This window comes from Chiloscyllium plagiosum, unplaced genomic scaffold (assembly GCF_037043375.1).
Source record: "Chiloscyllium plagiosum isolate Xiang-an unplaced genomic scaffold, Cpla_swu_hap1 HiC_scaffold_47, whole genome shotgun sequence".
Lineage (NCBI taxonomy): Eukaryota > Metazoa > Chordata > Chondrichthyes > Orectolobiformes > Hemiscylliidae > Chiloscyllium > Chiloscyllium plagiosum.
The window spans coordinates 14,041,407-14,060,062 of NW_028270185.1; the positions used below are offsets into that span (position 1 = coordinate 14,041,407).

At 41.9% G+C, this 18,656-nt stretch overlaps 1 protein-coding gene across 2 annotated transcripts in view; it reads left to right on the plus strand.

Annotated features, from left to right (window-relative positions):
* The window catches only part of LOC122542865 (heterogeneous nuclear ribonucleoprotein L-like), a 47,610-nt gene that overhangs the window by 19,865 nt on the left and 9,089 nt on the right, over positions 1–18,656 (plus strand). The window contains exons 7-12 of one of the 2 annotated variants that reach the window (XM_043680966.2): positions 2,924–2,983; positions 10,895–11,217; positions 12,554–12,678; positions 12,774–12,975; positions 14,371–14,428; positions 14,968–14,988. In XM_043680966.2, coding sequence (XP_043536901.2) covers positions 2,924–2,983; positions 10,895–11,217; positions 12,554–12,678; positions 12,774–12,975; positions 14,371–14,428; positions 14,968–14,988 — 789 coding nt within the window. The remainder of the gene's footprint in view (positions 1–2,923; positions 2,984–10,894; positions 11,218–12,553; positions 12,679–12,773; positions 12,976–14,370; positions 14,429–14,967; positions 14,989–18,656) is intronic. The other variant, XM_087983908.1, reaches the window with a different exon arrangement.

Here is an 18,656-nt window from a genome sequence, read left to right on the forward strand (position 1 = left end):
CAGGCAACATCTGAGGAGCAGGAGAATCGACGTTTCTCTCATTCATCAGGAATGAGGCTGGGAGCCTCTGGGATGGAGAGATAAATGGGAGGGGTGGTGGGACTGGGGAGAAAGTAGCTGAGAGTGTAATAGGTGGATGAAGGTGGGGATAAAGGTGATAGGTCGGAGAGGAGGGTGGAGGGAAGGAAGATTGACAAGGGAGGGAAGGGTGGGCTGTTAGGGGCGTGGACCTGATCAGGTAGTCGTGGAGGGCGGTTAGGGGTGGGGAGAGAAATACATCTCTGGTGTTGGGGTCTGTTTGTAGGTGGCGGGTATGTCGGCTGATAATGCGATGTATACGGAGGTTGGTGGGGTGGAAGGTGAGGACCAGGTGGGAGGGATGGGGTTCGAGGGTGGTGGTGCAGGATGTGGATGAGATGCGTTAGAGGGCATCTTCAACTGTATGGGAGGGGAGGCCCTTAAAGAAGGAGACCATCTGGTGTGTTCTCGAATGGAACTGGTCCTCCTGGGAGCAGATGAGGTGGAGGAATTGGGAATAGGGGATAGCATTTTTGCAGGAGGCAGGGTGGGAGGAGGTGTAATCCAGGTAGGTGTGGGAGTCGGGTTTGTAGAAAATGTTAGTGTTGAGTTGGTCACCATTGGAGGTGGAGAGGTCCACGAAGGGGGAGAGGTGTTAGAGATGGTCCAGGTGAATTAAAGGTTGGGGCGGATGAGTTGGTGAAGTTGATGAACTGTTCAACCTCCTCATGGGAACACGAGATGGTGCCGATGCAGTCATCAGGGTAGCGGAGGAAAAGGTGGAGAGTGGTGCCGGTGTAATTCTGGAAGATAGACTGTTCTACAAAGCCGACAAAGAGACAGGCATAGCTGGTGCCCATGGCTACCCCATTTGTCTGGAGGAAATGGGAGGATTCAAAGGAGAAATTTTTGAGGGCGAGGACCAGCTCAGTTAAATGAATGAGTGTCAGTGGATGGGTACTGGGGGTGACATCGAGAAGAAGAAACTGAGGGTTGGAGGTCCTGGTCATGGTGGATGGAGGTGTAGAGGGACTGGACGTCCATGGTGAAGATGAGGCATTGGGGGCCGGGGAAACGGAAGCCTTGGGTGGTGTCCTGAATATATGTGGGGAGATCCTGGACCAGGATGGACAGGACACTATCGAGGTAGGTGGAGATGAATCCGATGGGGCAGGAGTAAGCTGAGGTGATGGATTGGCCAGGGTAGTAAGGCTTGTGGATATTGTGTCAGAGGGAGAATCAGGCAGTACGGGGTTCCCAAACTGAGGTTGGAAGCTGTGGGTGGGAGTTCCCCTGAGGTGATGAGGTTGTGTATGGTTTGGTGATGGGAGGGGGTGAGGTCATGGTCAACGGTGCAGTAGAAGGAGATGTCTTTGAGTTGGTACCTCGCTTCAGCAGTGTAGTGGTCAGTGCCCCAAACTACCACTGCACTCCCCTTGTCTACTGGTTTGATGGTGAGGTTGGGGTTGGAGCAGGGGGAGTGGAGGGCTGTGCGTTGAGGGTGAGAGGTTGGAATGGGGGAGGAGGTAAAAACATGAGCCAAATCCCTTTTTGCTTGTGGTTTAAAAAGACTAGGAGGGAAGTGCTTGGATATAATGTTTATCTTTCTGCTTTTCTGTTTTTCATTTCTGTATCAGCCTGTGGTATAATCACTGTATCTTGCCAAGTTGCTATTTACTTGCAAGATTCAAGGCCACCATGAATGCCAGCAGGCTACTCATTTTGGATATTGTAGCTGAGCCTCATTTTGTCCTTGCCTAGCTTATCTTCATTTCAACAAAAGGTTATAGGGAAGAAAACTGTGAGCAAAAGTCCTGACTGATTTTCTTCCTGCTCCCAAAAGATATTGAAGTTCACATTTCAGACCATTTGGTGCTTTCCCAGCTAAGTTAATGGTGTACAGACAGGTCATTAACCCTTTAGAATCAGCTCACCCATTTCAAAGTTTCCTAAAGCACTGACTTTGCAGTTTTGGTTTGGCTGAACTTGAATTTGGGTTTATTTCAGATATGGTCACTGACCAAGCTTAAACATTTGTAAAGTGAAAACTGTTGGACCCATTTATGATGTACGATACAAAATTTAGTCAACTAGCAACACAGATGCATGAATGTGGATCAAGTTTCCAATTCTGTTACACTTTCTGCCTGGGACCAGTATCTTCTACCTACTGTGTAGGAATACTTGCATTTGCATAAGCTATCTTCACTAGTTAGTTTAAGAGGAAATATGTAGACCCTTCTCACTTCGTGTACAGTGGACATCAGTACGAAAAATGAATACACATGTTTTCAAATGAACCTACAACAATTGGGAATCCTTGAGGGCTCAAACATAGAAGAACAGCTTTTCTTAAGTCACTTCTCACAGACTCTGACCTGCAGTCTTTCAGTGTTAAAAATTCATTCCTTCTGTAACTTCATCTGTGTGCTGTAAGCTTTTAAAGTGCAAATAAAGAAATATGATGTGTAGAGAATTCTTTCTAATTGTAATCTTGTACCTCTATGGTGTTCATTTACTGTAAAATGTATGATGCAGGATTGAAGTTTCAAGCCTGTGTCGAATCTGCTTGCAACCGTATGTTTGATGGAGAACCATCTTTCAAACTGCCATTTGTTGCTGTTGAGGCATAAAAGTGGTAAGATAATGTTCACTTGGACCTTGTGCCCTAGCACTGCTGTAAGTAGACTCATTTATGTATTAGTTTTGTTTTCCTTTGTGCAAACTATGGTCTTTTTGATTCAATTTTTTTAAAATTGACTTCTGATAACTCTGTTTAGTATTACATGCTTGGGCAATGCTACTTAATGTAGTTCTGAAAGTGAGACCTTGTGTGTAACAATTGTTAATAGTTTATTCATGCTATATGTGATTTGTTATTAGATTTATTCCATTTCTATTCCAGAGCCTTCAAACAAGCGCTCTAGATTGCCTGCCTTGCTTGGCGATGCTCCGTCTAACTTTGGTGAGTAAGACTGCATGAAAAATATCAGCACTGTCTCCACTTGTAGTATGTTCATTCTGTGTCTCCTTCTCTACTTAAATTCAAAATGTGCATATATCCCATGTTTGGCTTTAGTTTCAGAGACGAAGCCTTAATTTTTAGACTGTCATTTCAATGTTTTCCGTCCTTCACTGGGGAAAGGAATAAATCTGTTTGCATTGAATAAGATCACAGTATGTAAAGTTCTTGAATTATTTCTTGCCCAACCCAGCAAGTGGGTTTATGAGTGAAGAATGATGTGCTAATTTGTAGTAGCCAAGGGTGACTGGACTTGCTAATCTCATGGATGGAGTCTTGTATAAATCCTTATCAAGTTTTATATGAATAGCTTGGTTCCACTTAAAATCTTTTAAACCTGTGCATTATAAAATTCCAGTTTCTCTTCGCAATCTGAAATTCCACAATTGTATTTTCCAGATTATTTGTGTGTCCAAATAGAATTTAAAAATCAATTTCTGTTATTTTCCGTTTTTGTTCCCTGGGTATTATCTGATCTGATGCTTTGGCAAAACATCTGCAGGAAATCGCTGATGCTGTACAGTGGGCCAGTTTCAATTTTATGGGTGTGGTGTTGGAGGTGAAAAATACTATCTCATCACAAAGCAGGCCTTGAGTGTGTGGATACTTGATGCATAATGGAAGAAATTGCAGGGCCATTATTGGAAGAAAGATGATCAAAATCTGACTGATCCATTTTGGACTTCGAATCATATAATCAATACAGTGTGGAAACAGGCCTTTTGGCCCAGCAAGTCCACACCGACTCTCTGAAGAGTAATCCACCCAGACCCATTCCCCTACCTTATTAGATTAGATTACTTAGTGTGGAAACAGGCTCTTTGGCCCAACAAGTCCACACCAACCCCCTGAAGAGCAGCCCACCGAGACCCATTCCCCTGCATTTACCCCTTACCTAACACTACGGGCAATTTAGCATGGCCAATTCACCTAACCTGCACATCTTTGTGATTGTGGGAGGAAACCGGAGCACCCGGAGGAAACCCACGCAGTCACTGGGAGAATGTGCAAACTCCACACAGACAATTGCCTGAGGCAGAAATTGAACCCGGGTCTCTGGCGCTGTGAGGCAGCAGTGCTAACCACTGTGCCACCGTGCTGCCCATCGTGGCACCGGTAGCAAACCTGAGATCACTACTCTTCTCGTCCTGCTCTTCAGCTTATCATATGTTTACCCCTGACTCATGCACCTAACCTACACACCCCTGAACATTATGGGCAATTTAGCATGGCCAATTCACCTAATCTGCACATCTTTTGGATTGTGGGAGGAAACCAGAGCACCCAGAGGAAAGCCAGTCAGACATGGGGAGAATATGCAGACTCCACACAGATAGTTGCCCGAGGCTGGAATTGAACACACATTCCTGGCATTGTGAGGCAACAGTGCTAACCACTGAGCCACCGTTAGCATTCAGATGGAAAAAGGCAGGTTAGTTAGCAAGAGTCAGCATGGATATGAAATGGGGAAATCATTTAACTAGTTGCCTTTTTTTTTGAAGAATGAACAGGCTTGATGGGGTAATGCTGTTGAAATGTTATACATGAATTTGCAGAAAGCAGATGATACACTGTCACACAATAGACTTGTGCGGAGCATTATAGGTCATGGTATAAATGAGACTGTAGGAACACGGATACAATATTGCCTGAGTACTAGGAAACAGTCATTGTAATGTGCATTTTTTTTGGGCTAGAGGAGGGTTTGTAGTGGACTTCCCCTGAGGTCACTATTGGGACCCCGGCTTTTCCTGATAGATATTTATGATCTGGATTTTGATATGCAGAGGACAATTTCAAAGTTTGCAAATGACACAATTGTAAGAATTGTAAACTCTGAGGAGGACAGTGTAGGACTCTAAAAGGGCATTGACAAGGGTTGGCGAAGTGGGTGGACAGGTGGCAGGTGAGGTTTGATGCAGGGAAGTGCGAGGTGAGCCACATAGGTAGGATGAACATTGACAAACTATATTAAGTAAGAGGGTGTTGGTGCAGAGGAGCCTGGCTGTGTATATATGCACAGATCGTTGAAGGTGCCAGGACAGGTGGAGAGAACAATTGATAAAACATTGTGTCATTGGCTTTATTAATAGGAGCATAAAGTACTGAGCAAGCAGCTGATGTTGAACTGTGTAAGACACTTTTTAGACCTCAGCTGGAGTATTGTGTACAGTTGTGGACGCCACATAGAAAAGATACAAATGCAATGAAGAGAGTGCAGAAGCAATTTAGAAGAATATTTCAATGTTGAGGACTTTTTGAAGATAGATGGAAGAAGTTGGGAGTGTTCTCCTTGAAGAGTGGAAGGCTGAGGGATTTAGTCGAGGTTTTCAAAATCATGCATGAGCTGGATAGAGTAGATGTGGGTTACCTGTTCCCATTTCATAAAAGGAACAAGAACGACAAGGTGTAGATTTAAAGTGATATGCAAAAGATAGGCCAATTTACCTAACCTGCACATCTTTGCATTGTGGGAGGAAACCGGAGCACCTGGAGGAAACCCATGCATATTCAGGGAGAATGTCGCAACTCCACACAGACAGTTGTCCGAGGTTGGAATTGAACCCGGGTTCCTGGCACTGTGAGCCAGCAGTGCTAACCACTGAGCCACTTAGTGCTTTAATTTAGCTCTACGCCTGTAAATTCAAACCAAGACAAATGTAGATGACTTCACTGTCCCCATGAGTGTACTGGCAATTCATGTTTCCAACTTTGAGTATTGGGCAGCATGATGGCTCATTGGATGGCACTGCTGCCTCACAGTGTTAGGGACCTGGGTCTGGTTTCATCCTAGTGTTCGTGTGGGTTTCCTCTGGGTACTCCTATTCTCTCCCACAGTCCAAAGATGTGCAGGTTAGGTGGATTGGCCGTGCTAAGTTGCCTCGTGTCCAGGTCTGCGTAAGTTGGGTAAGTTAACCATGTGATCTGCTGGGTTATTGGGGGTGGATCTGGATGGGATGCTGTTTAGAGGGTTAGTGTGGACTCGTTTGGCTGAATTGCCTGCTTCTACGCTGTAGGGTTTCTATGCTTCTATTTTTGTCAGTACTACCTGGTAATCCCAGGATGTCTTTTTAAGGGATGAAATAAATATTTTTTGAAAAGTGGATTATCTACTATACTGTATTTTTTTTTCCTTCTGCGTATGCGCCGAAGAGTTAATGGGTATCTAAATTAGTGTCTGCTGCAGCTTCCCCAGTTAGTGGTTGTCAGGTGGGTCTGTATGCCAGATTTCATGCCATGTAGTTAGCAAGTTCACCTACACTTGACAATGATACAAAGTTTCGAGAACCTATGAAATTCTCTGTGGAGGCTAAGTCACGAAATATATTTAAGAAAAGTAGACTTCCAGAGGCTAAAGGTGTCAGGGAATGTATGATAGAATAAGAGTACAGTATTGAGACAGAACAACAGCCATGATCATGTTGAATGGCAGAGTGGGATTTTGGGGCCAAATATCCTCTTCCTGCCCCTTCTGAAAACAGTCCAATGTTTGTGCAATATCAGTCTTTTGTATTGTGATTTTCCTATTTGGATCGCTGTAATGCATGCTTGGTGCTGTTATGTAAAGTAGGAGCTCCTGCTGTAGAGAGTAATATACCAGCATGGATAGAAGATTATCATGCAGAAAACTAGGTTTACATTAATGGGTATTTTTCAGATTGGTAAGATGTGTTAAATGGAGTCTGGCAGGAGTCAGTGCTGGGCTCGCAACCTTTTACAATATACAACAATGACTTAGATTAGGGGACAAGTTGACATGGTGGCTAAATTTACACATGGCACCAAGGAAAGTATGTTGTGAAGATGATGTGACAAAGGTGCAAGTATATAGATTGAGCAGACAGATATGTGCACATAGGGTATAATGTGAGGAAATGTAAAGTTTTTCACTTTAGCAAGAAGAATTAAACAGCAGAGTATTACTTAAACGGAGAATTATTGCAGAATTCTGAGATGCAGAAAGATCCAAGTATACGAGTGCATGAGTCACAGAAATTTAGTATGCAGTTACAGCAAGAAATTAAAAGGTGAATAGAATGCAATTCCTTATTATAAGAGAAATTGAACACTAAATAAGGAATTTATGCTTGAATTATACAAGCCATTGGTCAGACCACGTTTCAGAAACTGTGCAGTTTTGTTCTCCTTATTTCGGGAAATATGTTGTTGATTCAGAGGGAGTTCACCAGATTGCCTGAAATTAGTGGGTTGTCTGTAAGGAAGGATTGGACAGGTTAGACTTGTTTTGGTTAGACTTGTTTTCACTGGAATTTAGAAGAAGGGTGGTTTGATTAAAATGTATAAAGTCATGAATTGTCTTGACCAGGTGGATGTTTCCTCTTGTGAGTGAGTGCAGAAGTTGGAAATGCTGTTTTTAAAATTAGGGGTCGACTTTTTTTGGACACCGATGAGGCTAACTTCTTTTTCTCTTGAGTTTTGAAATTGAAACTCTCCACTTCAGAAGGTGGGGGAGCGGGGCGGGCGTGGGGTCATTGAATATCTTTGAGACAGATATATAGATTTTTGTTAGGCAGGGAAGTCTAAGGTTGTTGTGGTAGATGGGAAAGTGGACTTTGGAACACAAATGGATGGCCCACAATCATCATGAATAGTGAAGTAGGCTTGAAGGATCAAATGACTAACTTCTGCTAATTTTAATGCAAGAGGCTTAACAGGTCAGGCAGATGAACTCAGCATGGGACTGGGATATCATAGAAATTACAGAGATGTGGTTCAGGAATGGGCAGGACAGGCAGCTCAATTCAGGGTATAGATGCTATAGGAAGGATAGAAAGCAGGTTAAGAGAAGAGAGGGAGTGGCAATTTTGACGAGAGATAACATTATGGCTGTACTTTGGGAGGGTATTTGAAAGGGATGATCACCTCATTGGGATTGTACTACTAAACCTTCTCTCTCCCCCCCCCCCCCCCCCCCCTACCCCCAACAGTCAGTGGGAAATTGAGAAACAATTTTGTATCTGTAAGATATCTATAGGAATAATAGGGATCTGATAAGAATAGTAGGGTGGTTACGATAGGGAATTTTAACTTTCAAACATAGACTGGGACTGCATGTGATAAGGACTTGGATGGAGGGGACTTTGTGTGTACAAGAAAATTTTCTGCTCCAGTTTGTGGATGTACCTACTAAAGAAGGTGTATAACTTGACCTACTATTGGGGGAAATAAGGCAGGGGGAGTGACTGAGTTGTCAGTGGGAAGCACTTTGGGGCTAGCAACCATAATTCTATTAGTTTTAAAATAGTGATAGAAAAGAATAGACCAAATCTAAAAGTTAAAGTTCAAAATTGGAGGGAGGCCAATTTTGACAGCATTAGGTAAGAACTTTCAAAAGTTGATTGGGGGCAGGGTGTTTGCAGATAAAGGGACAACTGGAAAATGGGAAGCCTTCAAAAATAAAAATGAGCGTCTAGAGACAGTGTTCCTGTCAGGGAGAAGGGCAAGATTGGCAGGTGGAAGGAATGCTGGATGACTAGAGACATTGAGGTTTTGGTCAAGAATAAGAAGGAAGCATATGTCAGGTGTAGACATGAGAGACGGAATGAATCCCTAAAAGACTATAAAGGCAGTAGGAGTATACTTAAGAGGGAAATCAGGAAGACAAGAAGGGGAGATGAAATAGCTTTGGCAAATAGGGTTAAGGAGGATCCAAAGGGATTCCATGAATACATTAAGGGCAAATAGGGAGAGAATATGGCACCTTTAAAGATCAGCAAGGCTGCCTATGTGTGGAGCTGCAGGAGATGGGGAAGATATTAAACAAGTATTTTGCATTAGTGTTTACTGTGGAGAAGGATCTGGAAGATAGAGAATGTAGGGAAATAAATAACGATATCTTGAAAAATGTCCATATTACAGAGGAGGTGGTGCTGGACAACTTAAAATGCATAAAGATGGATAAATGCCTGCGATCTGATCAGGTCATAGAGATGTACAACATGGCAACAGGCCCTTTGGTCCAACTCATCCATGCTGACCAGATAGCCTAACCTAATCTAGTCCTGTTTTCTAGCACTTGACCCATATACGTTTAAACCATTCCTATTCATAAACTCATCCAGATGCCTTTTAAATGCTATAATTGTGCCAGCCTCCATCACTTCTCCTGGCAGCATATTCCATACACGCAGTGCCCTCTGCGTGTTGTACCCTAGAACTCTGTGGGAAGCTAGGGAAGTGATTGCTGGGCCCCTTGCTGAGATATTTGTATTATCAATAGCCATAGGTGAGGTGTCAGAAGACTGGAGGTTGGGTAATGTGGTTCCAGTATTTAAGAAAAGTGTTAAGGAAAAGCCAGGGAACTATAGACTGATGAGCCTGACATCGTGATGGGCAAGTTGTTGGAGGGAATCCTGAGGGACATGATTGACATATATTTGGGAAGACAAGGACTGATTAGAGATTGTCAACATGACTTTGTTCGTGGCGATATCGTGTCTCACTGACTTGATTCGAGTTTTTTGAAGAAGTAACAAAGAGGATTGATGAGGGTAGAGTGGTGGATATTATCTGTATGGATTTCAGTAAAGGGTTCGAAAGGTAGATTGGTTAGCAAGGTTGGATCATATGGAATACAATGAGAACTAACCACTTGGACTGAGAACTGGCTTGAAAATAGAACACAGAGGGTGGTGGTGGATGGTTGCTTTTCAGCCTGGAGGCTTGTGACCAGTGTGTGCCCTGTTCACTACCTTTTGTCATTTATATAAATTATTCGGGTGTGAATATAGGTGGTATAATTAGTTTGCAGATGGCACCAACATTGGAGGTGTAGTGGACAGCAAAGGTGGTTACCTCAGAGTACAATGGGATCAGGATCAGAAGGGCCAATGGCTGGCAGATGGAGTTTAATTTAGATAAATGTGAGGTGCTGCATTTTGGAAAGGCAGATCAGGGCAGGACTTGTACACGCAATGGTAAGGTGCATGGGAGTGTTGCTGAACAAAGAGACCTTGGAGTGCAGGTTCATAGCTCCTTGAAAATGGAGTCACAGGTAGATAGGAAGGCATTTGGTAGGCTTGCCTTTCTTGGTCAGTGCATTTTAGTATTGGAATTAGGAGGTCATGTGGTGGATGTATAGGACATTGGTTAGGCCACTTTTAGAATATTGCATGCAATTCTGTCTCCCTGCTCTAGGAGCGACATTGTGAAACATGAGAGGGTTCAGAAAAGATTTATAAAGATGTTTCCAGGGTTAGAGGGCTTGAGCTATTGGGAGAGACTGAATAGTTTGAGGCTGTTTTCCCTGCAGCATTGGAGCCTGAGGTGTGACCTTAGAAGTTTATAAAATCATGAGGGCATGGATAGGGTGAATAGACAAGATCTTTTTCCTAGGTTGGGGAAGCACAAAACCAGAGGTTTTGTGAGAGGGGAAAGATTTAAAAGGGACTTAAGGGGTAACATTTTTCATGGAGTATGGTGCGTGTGTGGATGAACTGCCAGAGGAAGTGATGGAGGCTGGTACAATTACAACATTTTAAAAGGAACTGGGTAGGTATATGGATAGGAATGGTTTAGTGGGTATGGACTGAGTGCTGGCAAATGGGACTAGATTAATTTAGGGTATCTGGCCAGCATGGATGAGTTGGACCAAAGGTTCCTTTTCTGTGCTGTATATGTGCATGGTGATAGTACTTGTGTAATCAGTGCCTGGATTGGGGCTTGAAGCCATGACTACCTGATTAAGGTGCAGATACTGCCACTGACCCATGTTAGTAATCACATGGTTTCAAAACACTGTACTAAAAAAAAGAGGACCAGGTCAGATTTTGTTTTAAATTTATGCATTTCTTCTGCTTGCTTCTGACCATGCTATCATTCTAATTTGAACAGGTCATGGCTACCCTCCTTCTACATACCATGGCTATTACGATGATGAGGATGACGATGACTATGCTCCACCACACCATTATGAAGGCAGGGGAATGGGTCCTCCACCACTGCCACCTTCAGTGGGAGGTCCTCGTAGGGGTCCACCTTCACGACGATACACAGCTCAATATGGTGGTGCAGCACCACCGCCACCACCACCTCCACATGGTGATTATGGTCCTCTGGCTGATAGTCCCGTACTGATTGTTTATGGGCTAGATAGTAAGAGGATGAACCCAGACAGGGTGTTCAATATCTTCTGTCTTTATGGCAATGTGCATAAGGTATGTCTTGATCTTTTTATTTTAAAGAGTATGAATTATTGTTGTGGACCCTGCTTTCACTGTTGAGTTGTTTTGAAGCTTTGAAATTTTGAAGTTGTGCTGCCAATTCTGTTGGATTTCAGTGACGTTTCAATTTGTGTTTGCAGAAGACCGGCATAAATTATGCAATCAGCATATATATTGATTCCATGTGTGAACTAGGGAAAATAAGTGATAGCTCTTGAAAGTGGAGTCACAGGTGAATAGAATAGTGAAGAAGGCATTTGGTATACTTTATTTTATTGGTCAGAGTATTGAGTACAGGAGTAGGGAGGTCATGTTGCAGGTGTACGGGACATTGGTTAGGCCACTGTTGGAATATTGGTGTGCAATTCTGGTCTCCTTCCTATCGGAAGGATGTTATAAAACTTGAAAGGGTTCAGAAAAGATTTATAAGAATGTTGCCAGGGTTGGAGGGTTTCAGCTATAGGGAGAGGCTGATCAGGCTAAGGCTGTTTTTCCTGGAGTGTCGGAGGTTGAGGGGTGACCTTTATAGAGGTTTACAAAATCATGATGGGCTTGGATAGGATAAATAGATAAAGTCTTTTCCCTGGGGTCGGGGAGTCCAGAACTAGAGGACAGAGGTTTCGGGTGAGAGGCAAAAGATATAAAAGAGACCTAAGGGGCAACTTTTTCACGCAGAGGGTGGTACATGTATGGAAAGAGCTGCCAGAGGAAGTGGTAGGGGCTGGTACAATTGCAACATTTAAGAGGCATTTGGATGGGTATATGAATAGGAAGGGTTTGGAGGGATATGGGCCGGGTGCTGGCAGGTGGGACTAGATTGGGTTGGGATATCTGGTCGACAATGGACGGGTTGGTCCGAAGGGTCTGTTTCCATGCTGTGCATCTCTATGACTTTCTGACTCTATGTACTTTTCAAGTGTAGTTATTGTGGAGAATAGTTGGGAAATGTGTTAATCAATTGCACTCAGCAAGATGCTAAAAACCAAAATGAGCAATGCAACTAAGTTTATTTGCTCAAGTTTATTGATGCCTAAATGTTCAGCACCCTGAAGTGAAAATTGCTGGCAACTTCCAAGTTGTTTTTCCTCCCCACTTTAAACTGGTTGTAATCAACTATACCAGTGTTCTACCTGTAATGTAGCCTCTGAGCTGCATGGTCATACAGCAAACCAGGATATTACTGTGCACTAGTCCTCCCCTTTACGATACTGCATCAACACAGCAGTGTGGTGATATTTAATCGTGCTATGCACTTACTGGATAGGCAACGTACAACAGCCAAAATAAAGGGATGCTGACCACTCAGGTTTTTGTATAAATCTCTCTGTAGGTCAAATTCTTAAAAAGCAAAACTGGGGCTGCCATGGTGGAGATGACCGATGGATTTTCAGTAGACCGAGCCCTAACATGCCTGAACACTGAAAACTTTCTGTTTGACCAGCATATAAACGTATGGTAAGAAAACTGTGCTATCGGTGATCTTGGACCGTGTAACTTTAGCTGATGTTTGTGACTATGTTGCTGAGATGTGTTTTCCCACCTCCCCACAGTGTGTCGAAACAGAAGGTAATAGTTCCAGGCCAGTCATTTGAGTTAGAAGATGGCTCTTGTAGTTTCAAGGATTACTCAACCAACCGAAACAACCGGTTCACAAACCTGAAGCAAGCTGCCAAAAATCGAATCCAGAAACCTAACAACATGCTACATTTCTTTAGTGCTCCTCCAGGTGTTACAGAAGAAATATTCCATCAGGTTTGTATTTAATTTATATTTTTTTGAGCTCTCTCTTCTTCTGTGATGGAAGCAGGTACACAGAGTGATATCTTGTTCTCACATCTGCTGAAACCACGCAGCACATGATTGTAAAAATGAACTGAACTATTGCTGTACCTCCAAAGGTTTAAGACCATAAAAAATAGAAGCTGAGTCGACCATTGAGTCGACTGAACCTGCTCTGTTTTTCAATAAGATCTTGACTGATCTTTAAATTAACTCCCCTTCCAGTCCCAGGAATATAGGATAAGGAGTTGGCCCTTCTGCACCTTGAACTTGATTCACCATTTAGTGTCATACCTGATCAGCTATCTCAATGCCATTTCCTGTGCTGATCCCATATCCTTTGATGTCAATGGTATCTAAAAATGGTTTGATTTCTATCTTGAACATATTCAGTGACATGAACTTCTTTAACCCTTTGGGGTGAAGAAGTGAAAATTCCAAAGCTTTGGAACCCTCCGAGTGAAGACATTTCTCCTTATCTCAATCCTAAGTAGGTTGTCCCTTATTCTGAGACTCTGTCTGCTGGCTATAGATCTCCCAAGTCAGGAAAAACATTGTTTCAAAATCTATCCTGTCTTCAATGAGGTCACGTTGTCTTTTCAACTCTAGAGAATGCACTGTCATCTCTGTACTACCTGATTACCTTGATGTCCAACAATCTATTGATCTCAGTCTTCAGCTTTAATGATTGAGCATTCACAACCCTCATAAATATTCATAACTCGTTTCCCTACTGGTGTGCTTCATATATTGGTGATAATAACTATTTTATCTTTAAGAATGATTTTTCGGTGTTATCATGATCTGATTCCATGTTTAAAGCCGGAGTGACAGATTTTTTCACTTAAGTTAAACAACAAAATTGTCTTTAGATCCAAGACTTTGGTATAACTCTTCACATAGGAAGATAGGCCCCAAGTGCATTTTAATTCCTTTGATTCTCTGAAGATTTCTTTTGAGTGGTGCTCAGTGTGCAGACAAGCAGTAGATGGATTTCAGCAGATTTTCTGGCCTTGTTTCACTTGATGCTGAGATTTCATGAAATCACATTATAAACTGATATTCTCATGACCACTGAGTCTTTATGTGCTTTTCAATTTACAATTTGATAACTTTGGTTATCACTTTTGAAATCCATAACTGTTATAGATCAACCTTTTCTTTCTTCTCATGCATCCTAAAATGAGAGTGGGTTTCAGGACAATGGTTGAACTAAAAGGGTGGCTAGTATTTAGCAAGTGGTGACTACTAAATAGATGAGGATGCTAAACTGTGAATTTATTTTTGCTCTGCATTTAATTGCTCGATATATCTTGACAACTTTATCTGGGCAGAGATCAGGCTGGTTAATCTTCACTTTATTTCCAGATATCTGACAAAGCTAACGTGAAGAGGCCTAAAAGTATTATATTTTTCAGTGGAAAAAGTAAGTGACACTTTGCAACTTGGGTTAATTTTACAGTTCTGTTGTCATTCTGATTCCAAAATGTGAGGGATAATGGGTGTGTGCAATTTTCACAATATTTCGAATTCTAATATGTGGAACATTTTAAATATTACCATCCCAAATTCTGCTGTAATTTGTCTATTCTACGAGTATATTTTGTGATGAATGGAGAAGGAGTTGATGTAACGGTTTTCTGGAGGGCACCAAATGCTGCAAAAGCAGTGTGGTGTGTTCTATGAGGTGTCTTGCTGTCTTTTTGACCGGCCTGACTGGGACCCTCCATGCATTAGTTTACTTGCTGTTTGCAAAATACTGGCTATTATCACAAAACGAAAACTGCTTCTAATGTTTCCAATTTGTTACTTTAATCTGAAGGGAGGGATCCTCTGACTTTGTAACTGAGTGGATATCTGAGGACTTTTGAGAATTTCTGTTAATCAATGTATGCATGCAGGGAAACTTCTTGTTTGATTTTGTGCTTTTTTTTGTGATCTTTGGCATGTTTCAACCTTCTTCAGCTGGATCAAAAGGAAACCAAGGTAAGAGCCAACTTCAGATGTCTTCACTAGTTACTGTCTGTTTTTCTTCAATGGAACTAGAGTATGTAGTATTCACTTGTCATGCAGTTGTGATGGGTTCAGGTGATGGCTGCCTATATAACTTTAATCCCATTATTTTAGGGCTTTAATTAAAGAAATTATTGATCGTAAACCTTACGAATGCTGCTAGGCTGTGCAAGAGCGACCTTCTATCAGGATAGGGAGGAACATATGTATCTCAGTATGTTCCAGGGTGAATGATATTTAGAACACATCATAAAGTTGGTGTTGCTGACCAGTTGGTTATACAAATGCACCTTGAAGTAAGAATCTTATGATTTCAGGTCAGTTATGTGCAAAAAGGAGTTTGTTCCAAATTTATTATCTATTTCTATCTGTAATAAAAATGTGTCAATTTTTCACATTGGAGTCAAATACTCTCAATTATAATGCAAGTTGTATTCGTCCAGGCAGATAACGGGTGGAATTTTAAATGTGCCGCTACTATCCCCAAGGATTGGCTTTGGGAGCAGAGATTACATTTTTTAAAATGCAGAACTGATTCAATCAGCTGTGAACGTACGTATTGCTGCTTCAACTAGGGTGGGTGTTACTGTCAGGACAGTAACACGCTCTCAAATGGTGAATTAGTAATTATATTATTTAAGTGGGTCTGTCTCCTTCAGATGTGAGTAACCTATGAATTTAATACAGGCAAAGTCAAAGTGATTCCCAATGACCATTAATGTAAAGGGCACACAATGTGGTTTCCACCTCTATATTCACATATGTTTACAGTCTTTGTTTTGGTAGGATGTGTGGGAGGCACCAACCAGGTTACTCACTCTGAAGGCAACTTTGTGCCTGTATAAATTTGTAATTTCACTAACCCACGACTTTTTTTATTTTGCATTCATACAACTGGCAATAATGGAAAATATTTCTAGCATTGTAAGGAGATCTCCGTTATCTGTAAGAATAATAGGGTGGTTATGGTAGGGGATTTTAACTTTCCAAACATAGACTGGGACTGCCATAGTTTTAAGGGTATGGAGAGGTATTCAAGTGTGTACAATAAAATTTTCTGATTCAGTATGTGGATGTACCTACTAGAAAAGGTGCAAAACTTGGCCTATTCTTGGGCAATAAGGCAGGGCAGGTGACTCAGGTGTCAGTGGGGTAGCACTTTGGGGCCAGCGACTATAATTCTATTAGTTTTAAAATAGCGGTGGAAAAGGATAGACCAGATCTAAAAGTTGAAGTTTTAAATTGGAGAAAGGTGATTTTTGATGGTATTAGGCAAGAACTTTCAAAAGCTGACTGGGGCCAGATGTTCTTAGGTAAAGAGACGGCTGGAAAATGGGAAGCCTTCAGATATGAGATGACAAGATTCCAGAGACAATATATTCCTGTTAGTTTGAAAGGAATAGCTGGTAGGTGTAGGGAATGCTGGATGACTAAAGAAATTGAGGATTTGGTTAAAAAGAAGGAAGCATATGTCAGGAAAGGTCGAGTAAATCCTTAGAGTACAAAGACAGTAGGGGTATATTTAAGAGGGAAATCAGGAATGCAAAAAGGGGACATGAGATAAATTGGCAAATCGAATTAAGGAGAATCCAAAGGGTGTTTACAAATACATTGAGGACAAAAGGGTAACTAGGGAGAGAAAACATCAGCAAGGCAGCCTGTGGAGCCACAGGAGATGGGAGAGATACTAAACGAGTATTTTGCATCAGTGTTTACTGTGGAGAAGCTTCATGGAAATATAGAATGTAGGAAAATAGATGGTAACATCTTGAAAAATGTCCATATTACACAGCAAGAAAGTGCTGGATGTCTTAATGCATAAAGGTGGATAGATCTCCAGGACCTGATCAGGTATATCCTAGAACTCTGTGGGAAGCTAGGGATGTGATTGCTGGGCCTCTTGTTGATGTTTGTAGTGTCGTTAATTATAGGTGAGGTGCCGGAAGACTGGAGGTATGGTACCACTATTAAGAAGGGTGGTAAGGAAAGCCAGGGAATGATAGACCAGTAAGTCTGATGTTCGTGGTGGACAAGATGTTGGAAGAAGTCCTGAGGGACAGGATTTACATACATTTGGAAAGGCAAGGACTGATTAGGGATAGTCAGCATGGCTTGTGCATGGAGAATCATGTCTCATGAATTTGACTGAGTTTTTGAAGAAGTAACAAAGAGGATTGATGAGGGCAGAGTAGTGGATGTGATCTCTATGGACTTCAGTATCAGTAAGGCGTTCAGCAAAGTTCCCCACGGGAGACTGGTTAACAAAGTTAGATGTCACGGAATACAGGGAGAACTAGCCATTTGGGTACAGAACTGGCTTAAAGACAGAGGGTGGTGGTGGAGGGTTGTTTTTCAGACTGGAGACCAATGACCAGTAGATTGCCACAAAGATTGGTGCTGAATCTACTACTTTTCATCATTTATGTAAATGATTTGGATGTGAACGTAAGAGGTGTAGTTAGTAAGTTTGCAGATGATGCCAAAATTGGAGGTGTAGTGGACAGTGAAAAGATTACCTCCGATTACAACGGGATCTTGATCAGATGGACCACTGGGCTGAGGAGTGGCAGATGGAGTTTAATTCAGATAAATGCGAGTTGCTGCATTTTAGGAAAGCAAATCTTAGCAGGACTTGTACACTTCATGGCAAGTTCCTCAGGAGTGTTGCTAAACAAAAAGACCTTGGAGTGCAGGTTCATAGCTCCTTGAAAGTAGAGTCGCAGGTAGATAGGATAGTGAAGAAGGTGTTTGGTATGCTTTCCTTTATTGGTCAGAGTATTGAGTATAGGAATCTGAAGTGTTTGCAGAAGAAACTCAATTTGGCATGACTCCAACTATTGTCTGGTAGCTACATTTAGCTTCAGAGCTTGTTTAGAACCAGACTGTCATGGCTGACTGGCAGTTCTGATTTGGAACATGCTGGCATAGTCTAACAACAGATCATTTTAATTCTGCCTTTTTAAAATAGCATTATTCTTTTCTCTCTCAAATACATTGATAGTTCAGTCTCCGTATCTGACACTAGCAGTCTAGCTTCAGATCAACACTGCAGATAATGGAGTAACTTATACCCTTTCTCCTCTTCCCCTTTGTTATTCAGAATATGATATTTTCCAGAGGGAGTGTGGTGATTTTCTGTTTTTAAACACAGTTTGAGGTTAAGTTTAAATCAGGAAAAGAAATGCTTATTTCGACAAGACCCTGAGATGTAAACACTTAGTTCCGTCACTCCCCCGGGCACTAGACACACAAGATGGATTCCAGGGACAAAACGTGTATAGGAAATTTGTGGAGTTAATAGAAATAAATCATGTTCAAATTTCAGTCGTTTTGAAAAGCACGTATTGCTAACCTGAATGGGTTCTCTTTTGTGGTTCTTTGGATGAAGGATAGTTGGAGGTGCTTCATTTTCCAGGCACAGGCAAACCATCTCACTGGCTGTTCGGCCCCTAACACCGAACTACCTACATTCCTAGTGGCACTGCTGCAGTCGTCATCCATAAGGAGTAAGAAAATTGAAGCGATTAGGATTTAAAGTTATTAGCTGTGATGTTAAGCTTCAATGATTTAAAAAAAACCAGCACAAAGATGCTGTAACCTCCATTGAGCACTGTTTGAAACATAAAGATTGTTGTGAAGTG